This window comes from Formica exsecta, unplaced genomic scaffold (genome assembly GCF_003651465.1).
Source record: "Formica exsecta isolate Colony F162 unplaced genomic scaffold, ASM365146v1 scaffold768, whole genome shotgun sequence".
Classification (NCBI taxonomy): Eukaryota; Metazoa; Arthropoda; class Insecta; order Hymenoptera; family Formicidae; genus Formica; species Formica exsecta.
Genome location: NW_021853535.1, coordinates 1 through 9,935, shown reverse-complemented (window position 1 = coordinate 9,935; position 9,935 = coordinate 1). Strand labels below are relative to the sequence as shown.

Genomic DNA, 9,935 nt, shown 5'->3' with positions numbered 1-9,935 from the left:
AAAAAAAAAAAAAAATACTGTGAAGCTTTCTCATTTTTAAAAGAATATTTTAATTATTCTTTTTTTTATTTTCAAAATTATTCGAGCTTAGTTTTTAAATTGATGCAGTGAAAATAAATAAATATGTCTCGAAATCTCAATTGTGTAATTTCTGTGAGTTCGTTTCTATCTCTGGTATATGTTTTATAATATTTGTATTGTACAAACGAGAAAGGCTATATTACAGATTTTGATCCTCAACTAAACTAAACTTGGTAACTTTGGACTATTATATGTTCTAGAAGATACTCTTCCACTTTATTAACTGATTTTATAATTTTTCATTTATAATTAAACTATAATTAAATTAAAATCAAATTATAATTAGATTATAATTAAATCTTTCAAATTTGTATACATTACATTTGCGTCAGTTTTATATAACAGAATTAAATATTAAATATAACAATTATAGATTCATGGAGAATATTAACTTTCGTGAGCTCATTGTGTTTTAGTATATATATAACTTGTCTGAATTTATATAAAAATATTTACACCGTTTAAATCATTAAATTGATTAAATATACATTTCGATTAAGATTAACTATAACTATTATATATATATATATATATATATAATAGTTATAGTTAATCTTAATCGAAATGCATATTTAATCAATTTAATGATTATATATATGTGCGAGACACTTTGCACGGCACTCCCGATCGTGGAACAATCATACGAGATACTCAGTTTATTATACCGTAACACAGAGCAACACACGAGAAGTACAATTGTAGCGAATTATATTTTAATACTTGTCGCGGTCGCGTTTAGGAAAGGAATTCAACGGAGCGTCTTCCCCATTACTACAATATTATTCAAGTGTTGCCGTGAGAATGATAACAAGACCGTAAGACGTGAACAATAGCGCGCTATTGTTTACGCCGCAAAGGCCACATACCATGTTATTGATAATTCGCAGCCGAAAATATTTCGCGTACTATGACATATATACAAGCGGAATATTATTTATTAAATCTTATACTCTCGCTACTTTAAAAAATATAAATTTTTACTTTATGCGCGCGCATATTTTGAAATTATGATCTTATTCGGACAATTAAAATAAATAAAATAAATAAATAAAATAAACAAAATAAAATAATTTATAATATAATTTCGCAGCCGAAAATATTTTGTGTACTATGACGTATACAGGGTGGCCCCGAACGTTCCAGCCAGACTTTAAGATCTTATAGGAAATTTAATTCTGAACAAAACATTTCCGATAAACATGGGTCGAAAAATGCTTTCTTAAGAAGTTATCGTTCAAAAACCTCTGAAATCTGAACCTGTGATTATTTTACACATTTTTCCAAATATCATGGAAAATATGCGTCTTTTAACAAAAAGTACCGAAACAAAAATTGTAGAAAATTAAATTATCTTTCAAATGAGATCAAAATGATTGTTGTATGTTCCATAGATTTTGATAAGCAATTTCAAACGTACAAAAAATGCTTTTGTTACTTATTGTTAGATGTGCATACGGAAATCCGTAAAGCGATCAGATCAGTCATTACTCGATGCCGAAAGTGTATTGGAGCTAGGGGGGAGGGACATTTTGAGAACAGTTAGTTTTTTCACGTCTTTATTCATTTTCTACTATTACGTGCTATTTAATCGACCCTTTGAATCATCTACTAGTGCGTTCCTGCCTGTTACCTATTATACTCTCAATTTTCCGGTAGTCACTAAAGCGTGAAATCCTTTGAGCTGTTTGCATACCTTTCACTGATATACATACATCCATGTACGAATTGTCCGCATTCCTAGTGGCTATCTTTCATATCACATATGATGCTAGAAACCGAGAAAATGTGCAAGATTGAACATTTTATGAGCAATTTTTTTTCTATTATAATTAACATTTGTAATTTTTATATCATTAACAATAAATTAATAAATACAATAATAAAATATAGTAAAATGATATATATAAAGGGGATGTAATGCAAAAAATAATAATAAATTAAAGAATTATTCCTCATATACAGGGTGGCCTCGAACGTTCCAGCCAGACTTTGAGATCTTATAGGAAATTTAATTCTGAACAAAAAATTTCCTATAAACATGGGTCGAAAAATGCTTCCTTAAGAAGTTATCGCTCAAAAACCTCTGATGCAAAGGAAGAGCAAAAGGTGAAAAGAAAATGAAATAAAAAGAAAATGAAACTTAATAAATTTCTTGAAAAAACGATAAAAATAAAAAATAAAAATCTTTTTCTTTTATGAGAATAAAATAAATTTTTTTAAACTAAAATAGCACGTAATAGCGCATCTAACAATAAGTAACAAAAGCACTTTATGTACGTTTGAAACTGGTTATATCAAAATCTATGGAACGTACAACAATCATTTTGATCTCATTTGAAAGATAATTTAATTTTCTACAACTTTTGTTTCGGTACTTTTTGTTAAAAGACGCACATTTTCCATGATATTTGGAAAAATGTGTAAAATAATCACGATTTCAGAGGTTTTTGAGCGATAACTTCTTAAGGAAGCATTTTTCGACTCATGTTTATAGGAAATTTTTTGTTCAGAATTAAATTTCCTATAAGATCTCAAAGTCTGGCTGGAACGTTCGGGGCCACCCTGTATATAAGCGGAATATTAAAATATACCAATATTTTAAATTATAAATCAATTATATAATAAACGGCTAATATATTACAGAATTTATTGTTATGTTAATTACAAGGACCTGCGATTCGACTATTTTATTGAGCGTTCTTAATCCGAATTATATTTAGATCGTCGAAAAGTCAAACGATAAAGCGTTGGATGAAATATATTTAATTTTAAGTATTTTAAAATAATTGTCGCCTAGAGAGTGAAAGAAAGAGAAAATTAATTATTAATTACATCAAATTTTTTTCAATACTTGTCGCGATCGCGTTTAGAAAAGAATTTGACGGAGCGTCTCGCACTATTACATTACTGTTCGAGTATCGCCGTGCGAATAAGGCCGTAAGTCATAATACAATAACAATAGCGCGCTAATGTTTACGCCGCCGCGCCGAAGCCAAATATCATGTTATTGATAATTCGCAGCCAAAAATATTTTGCATGCTATGACGTATATACAAGCGAAATATTATTTATTAAATCTTATATTCTCGTTACTTTAAAAAATATAAATTTTTACTTTATGCGCGCGCACATTTTGAAATTATAATCTTATTCGGACAATTAAAATAAAATAAATAAATAAATAAATAAAATAAATAAAATAAAACAAAATTTAACAATGATACAAAATATAATACGATCGAGTGCAAAGAGAGGCTAATATAAAAGAAAATTGGACAAGCTCTTTCGTAATTTAATGATACGCGTTAACAACAAGAAGTATTTTCTTCGAGATAGATACGCTTATTTTGCCCCTGAATTACGGGATTACTTCTCTCTCCAGAGTACGCGCAGTTTAATTCGTAATGCTTCTCGCGAATATCTTTGCATACTAATCTTAATGTAGCCCGTATTCCCTGGGAGATTAATTTTCTCATAATTAGCGAGAGTGAAGTAACTCTTGCGAACCGTAGCGATGTGCATGCAGGTTGTCTCGCAGGACACCACGACGGAGATTATAACACGGTAATTAGAAAAAATAAGGAAATTGAAACCCATCCTTCTTGGGATGATTATTTCGGTGTTTCAAAACGAGAATCACAATCTTATTATACTTTATTCGGATGGAAAATAGTAGTTGGCCTTTTTCGCATTTTTCTCTGTCTAAAAATTAATTTAAAGTCGATTATCTATCGGTAAAAATTTCATTTGCTATTATCTTTTTAATAATGCTATTTCTATATGTATATATTATCTTGATTTCATTTATTATTTTACCATGTGTGATATCTTAAGAGGCCGTTAAAATACGAACAAACCGTCTACATTTTTTTACATTTTATAAATTTTGTAAAATTCTCTTGGCTCTATATTCGTGAAAGCATAGAAAAAGGCTGCTCTCTGCTTAAAATATCTCAACACCAGTCAATAAATAATTTGCCTTTTAGCATTCTTTAATATTCATCACTTGCGTAATGTACGTAAGGATGCTCTAGATTTATCAAATATATCTATATCTCAAAGAAATGATACATGAAAAAAAGTGCAGAAAAAGCTCTCTCGCTTTGAGAAAATTTTTATATATACATATATTAAATCATATATATCTAACGTTTCTCTTTTAATAAAATGCCAAGATAAATATTCAACGAAGAAAATTCCTTTCCTTTTAATATGCATGCCTTTTAATATAGAAAAAATGAGCAAATTCCATTTTATGCGATATACGATGCATATATACGTTTGCAAAAAGATAGGTGCGTTTCGCTTATCTTTATCATACGCATACGTGTTCAATTTGAAAGGAATGCAATTTGATCTCGAATCTACTCACGCGCGACTCGAGGGAGAATGCATTTTAATAAACCAATTTTACCCATCCTTTTTATTTCAATTTTGAATTTTATTTTGTTACGTTTATGAAACATTATACGCGTGATATATATTATGGAAGTATGTGCGCCTCAGAATTTGTAGTAAAACGTCGTTGCTGAAAAGCCAGCGATATATCGGGCAAAGAGCAGATACGGAATTTTCGTCTTCAAAAGCCCAACATTACGAAATAACATTACATCGCCTTGTGCTCGACGAAGCGCGCGACCTTTTTTCTAACAAAGGTACATTGTCACGTCTGTACGTCGAAGAGAAAGTTTTTCCTGCGACCGGTACGACACAGATACATGCCAAAAAAAATAAAGCACTAGATTTGGTCGCGCAGCGAAAAAGCCAGGGAAAGAACCGATGTCTCTTTTTCGTAAAAAAAAATAATATAAAAATATTAACATCAACTTCTCATATTCAAAGTTACGTCGCAAAAGAATAAATTTATATTCTTCTATAATATTTCTATAATTCTTCAATTATATTAATATTATATTCAATTATATTCAATTATATTAATATTATATTATTAATATCAATTATATTATTAATTATATTATAAATTATTCTTCTATTTATCTTGGATATTTATTTATAGAGAAGACCGCGTGCATCTCTTCTCAGTTAATTTTAAAATAAGTTATAAAAGTGATCTTTTACTTTTTTATAAAATTCTCTCTCTTTCTCGGCGCGTTATTTATTCTGTACTTATATAAGACGATATTTCGCTTTCGTGACTCGCGTAAAAAAATATGACGGCTAGCGTTGAAGAATCACGAGAGATGTTCAAGTATCTCGAAATTACTTACAAACGATCGTAATAATATAAAAAAAAACGAGCTTAAATTTTCCAATAAAGAGAGACGAGCGACTGGATTCTCTTCCAGGGATAACACAGTTTGGATGTGTTACAAGGGGGAGAATTCCTCTCGTTCCAGTGAATTTGGCAATTATCTCCTGTTTCGCAAAAAGTCCCCTACCGAAGTATAGGAACGACACCGTGAACTTAGTATTGCCGGTAATCACGACGACGATGGCGTGACAAGTACAAATTTTCAAGAATGACGTAACGCATTACTAAAATTCTTATCTGTATTAGCAAACCGCCAGTAATATCGATTTGTCAGCAATTCGGCACGCAAGGAACGGGTTTCTTTCCTTTTTTATAAATATAAAAAAATGATTTCAATTATAATTATAGCACTAAAAACAGAAATCTTATCAGAAGAGAATCAGTTAGTGATAGCGGCTTGATTTTTCAATGAAATACTCATGTCAGTGATCTTTGGGGAAATCTTGTTACTGCTTTAATCAGTGACATTTTCACTGATTCAATTTAAAAGAACATGATTCATAATAATATTTTGATGATGATATGCGCGACATAAAGATGCTCATTCGTAGACATACGCAAAGTTAAGTAGCTTATTCATATTAAGGGGATATAATCTTGATAAATTATTGAAAATGTATATTATGTAAATTATATAATAACAAGGGAAGATATTTCGTTGAGACGAAAATTAGATTCCATTTTCCTATTCAATCACACCGCACAATTTCTTCCCTCTAATAAGATCGTATTAAGTGTCATTTACATTAGGGAGAGAGCTCTTCTATATTCTTCACAAGCATCTTTATCAAGTCTTTTGAAAATTCACTCGATTGTAAATCTTTTGTTAATTAACCGCACGTGTATATATTATATATTTGACCGATAGAAATTCTCGCTCTCTCTTTCTCGTTTTATATACATTATTAAACCGATATCTTGATCGGTGCACCGGTAATTTTGCGTTTTATTCCTTGCATTTTATTTTTATACTTTATAGCGCTTTTGTCTCTTTTTCTCTCTCTCTCTCTCTCTCTCTTTCTCAGATTTTTCATACAAAAATGACAGACGCATAAAGACTACCTTTCGTACAGCCTGAATATTCTCTTCGGCTTCGCCCGGCATTAAATTCGGACCAAGTGAATCGCGACAGCGCACAATTAACTGGATTTTCACGAGCAATTAAGTAATTAGTGTCGTCGCGGTGTGTTTCAGGCGAGGGACCTGGTGAGACCCGTGGGCGCGGCGGCGGGATACAACGACAACAATTAATCGGCGGAGCTGATCCAGGGACACCTTTTCAATTCGTTCTTGATGAAAACGCGACTACCCTCTCTTGTATAAATTATGTATAACTCGTGTCTCGTGTGTGCTTGCGTGCGTGCGTGCGTGTGTATGTGTGCGTATATATACTTTGTTCGCTGACCGGGCTTCCCTCTCTCGCGTCTCTTATGCTCCTTAAAAGGAGCAAAGCATACGACGAAAGCTAATTTGCGCGCAATCACGATTGTGCACAATCCGAAAGATTAATTAAATGTGAAGAAAAATTGTGTCTTTTGTATATGTTATTTGCGCGTTTTATTTCCGTGCGTGTTTTAATTAAATTTAAAATAGCGGACGCGTTTTCTCGGAACTGACGTAATTGTCTCTGTTTCGCCTTGTGCGAGATTTTACGAGGCGGTTGCTTTATCTCAAGGGACATGTTTAAAGACACTGTATATTTGTTTCGTATAATTGCGGGCATTCCGAATAATACCGATTCTCAACGTCGGCATTTTACCTCGTCGTTTTCGTTAATTAATGGCAGCGCTGTAAAAGGACACTTGGCCTAAGTTCTTCATTCGATGTGGGGATAACAATCTGAATTGCTTCGAATCGTTTACGAAAGAAATTGCTTTTTCGTTTAATTACGCGCACATCGGCACAGAGACGTAGAAATAATTTGCGCCCTGCGCGTTGACATATACATGTCCCAGACATTCCAAGCGATTTACCGACGATGTACTGAATAAATTTGATGTTGATTTGTTTCAAAATTAAAATTAAAATGCGATTTTTAAATATTAAACAGAGAAGAAAGATTTAAACGTTAAATATTTAATTTATAAATATTTAAACGTCATCTTTTTCATTATCAACATCTTATATTTTGATTAGCACATTTTCTCAAGTTAAATTTGTATTAAAACACTTGAGACATAGCATTTTATTGCCCATTTAGGGTGAGATCCATCAAGAGCTTTTATTGGTCCATAATGTATCATTTCGTATCGATCTTCGCTGAATATTCTTCAAAGAAAGATGAGAATTTTTTTTTATTCGGGTGTAAAATCTGGACCCTAAAGCGTCATTCAGTAGTTCTGGGACATTAAAATTTTCAACAGCTGGCCTGTTGGTCTACCGATCGATTAATAGGCGTAGTCTTTCGATAAATGTGCCAAATAATATGATCATTATATCATGATGAAAAATGATATCTGCCCTGTCTATAAAACGTATACACAGAGCGAACTATAAAATTGTTACAATTTAAAAATCACACGCGTATTATGGAAGCCGATCGCAAAATCATTGATGATGCATGTAGATTGGGAGATTGGCGATTAAAATATATATGTGTAAAAAGAATAAAAAAAAGAAAAAAGAAAAAAATACGAACTAGTTATTCGCCGCAAATAGAGGGTCGCGTCTCAAATGTGTGAATATGTCAATTTGCAAAATTAAAAATAAATTATTATGTAACACTGTGTCACATTTATTCCTCTGCAGCAAATGTGTTCTACAAGATTCTTCATTTTCCACGAATCCCACGACGAAATGCCTTTACGCGGATATAATGCATCGTGTCGATGTATTTTTATAATACAGTTACCTTGTGAGATGATAACAATTAGATTTTTTAATACGATTAAGCTCAATGGTAATCTAAATACAGGAAAAAGATCGGGAAAACACTTAATTCACGTCATTAAAACGATCCTCTTCTCCTTTCTAGACAGATTAAAAAGTTTGTAAACTTAACTTAAGAACTGGAACATTATCTGAAAGGCAGAATTAAAAACTTTCGGCGGCGGCAATGGTTTGCGCGAGTTTTTTCGTAAGATAAAATTGCGTCATCGTATCTTTTTAATTACATTATGCAAAATGGAAGAATGCGGGCTTTATCGTACAATTGCGATAAAGATTTTCAAAAGCTAAAAACACGCCAGAAAGAAAAGTCTACCTAAAAAACCACGCTTCGATATACGATATCTTAGAAATGCATTATATATATTAAAAATGCATATTATTAAACAAATATTGAATTAAAATAATACGAGCCTTTTAAATAGATATAATAGGAGAAAGAAATATATTACCTATCGCTAAATGTGTGTAAACCACTTATTTGAAACGTGCTGACCTGACAAACGAGCAGAGTCTTTTGATAGATTGCACCACTTCTTTATCCTCATGACTGAGGTCTCCAACATTCTTCAATTCTGGTCTCAAAAGAATTTGACTTCGTACACGTTTCAAGGTAATCGATAAAGGCATCGTTAATACCTTCGACCAATTCGTTACTTCGTAATTAACCAGAAACTGAAATATATAAGTGTGATTATTTGCAATATGATTTTATAGAATTATAAAGATTTCTGAAAATTCATATATTTATCGTATGATGCTCTCTAAGTAAATTTTAGCAATATTTGAGAATACAACACGACACGTTTAGCTATTATAAATTCTTTTTTTACGTTTCATGATCGATAAATAAATGTATCAACAATTTATTGAATTTAAAGCGATTATTACCATTATTATTTTCATAATTTCGATTTATTTATCACTATGCTTTTATTATAAATAAAAAAATTATTTGCAACATATATATATAAATACTAATTATAAACGAAACAAATTTGCTTTAAGAAATATCAAAATCCTATAATTTATGATTAGAGGAAGCGGAAGTTTTATTACTAACCTGATCAAAGCACGTGTCCTCGATATGAAACATCGTGTGTATAAGAGGTTTTATGATTGGTGAGACTTCCGGCAAATTCATCAAATCCGTCTGTCTGTTCTTCTCGTCACAACGTAAATTATTTAGCACCCAGTCGGACGCTCGGATTAGATATTCGTATACAATCTGACACGTAAAATTAATCATTTATGATTTATTCATTTCCTACTGCGGCAAATATATGAGCATTGCCAGCAATATATCGTCGCTTTACTCACTTTTAACGAACGTCGTCCAGTATTCGTGAACAACAATTCGTCTGTGTAAGTCTCAATGACGCAAGTCATGTTCTGTAATTCATCGTTCCTCGAAGTTTGATCTTCTCTTCCGAGGCTGTAACGAAGTTTTTGCTCAAATAAAATGAAACGAAAATATATTTTAATTAATATTAAATTAAAAAAGTTATAAATGAGTACTCAAGTAACTTAAATCGTTACGTCAATTATTAATTAAATCAAATTTTGCAAGTTCCATTCTTTCAGAGATTTTACGCTAATTTGGCGCTAATGCAATTTAAATGCAAGTATAAATATAATATATAATATATATTTTATATCTTAGTAATTCAGATATATTTATAGCTCGATTGAAATA

The 9,935-nt window shown here is 31.4% G+C and overlaps 2 protein-coding genes across 3 annotated transcripts in view; one reads left to right on the top strand and one right to left on the bottom strand.

Moving 5' to 3' along the window:
- The window catches only part of LOC115243947 (short neuropeptide F), an 18,642-nt gene extending 10,579 nt beyond the window's left edge, over positions 1 to 8,063 (top strand). Inside the window, exon 4 of the mRNA XM_029821262.1 lies at positions 6,548 to 8,063. Within this exon, the coding sequence (XP_029677122.1) occupies positions 6,548 to 6,604 (57 nt within the window). The 3' untranslated portion in view covers positions 6,605 to 8,063. The remainder of the gene's footprint in view (positions 1 to 6,547) is intronic.
- A 413-nt stretch (positions 8,064 to 8,476) lies between these two features.
- LOC115243946 lies at positions 8,477 to 9,672 on the bottom strand. 2 transcript variants are annotated; one of them, XM_029821261.1, is made up of 4 exons: positions 9,560 to 9,672; positions 9,303 to 9,467; positions 8,692 to 8,914; positions 8,477 to 8,555 (listed from the first exon to the last, which is right to left on the bottom strand). In XM_029821261.1, exons 1-3 carry the CDS (start codon positions 9,626 to 9,628, stop codon positions 8,717 to 8,719), a joined length of 432 nt encoding a protein of 143 aa, XP_029677121.1. In that variant the 5' UTR covers positions 9,629 to 9,672; the 3' UTR covers positions 8,477 to 8,555; positions 8,692 to 8,716. The 2 variants fall into 2 exon arrangements, with proteins under 2 accessions (XP_029677121.1, XP_029677120.1); XM_029821260.1 differs by having other exon boundaries at positions 8,477 to 8,914.
- Between the last annotated feature and the right edge of the window lie 263 nt (positions 9,673 to 9,935).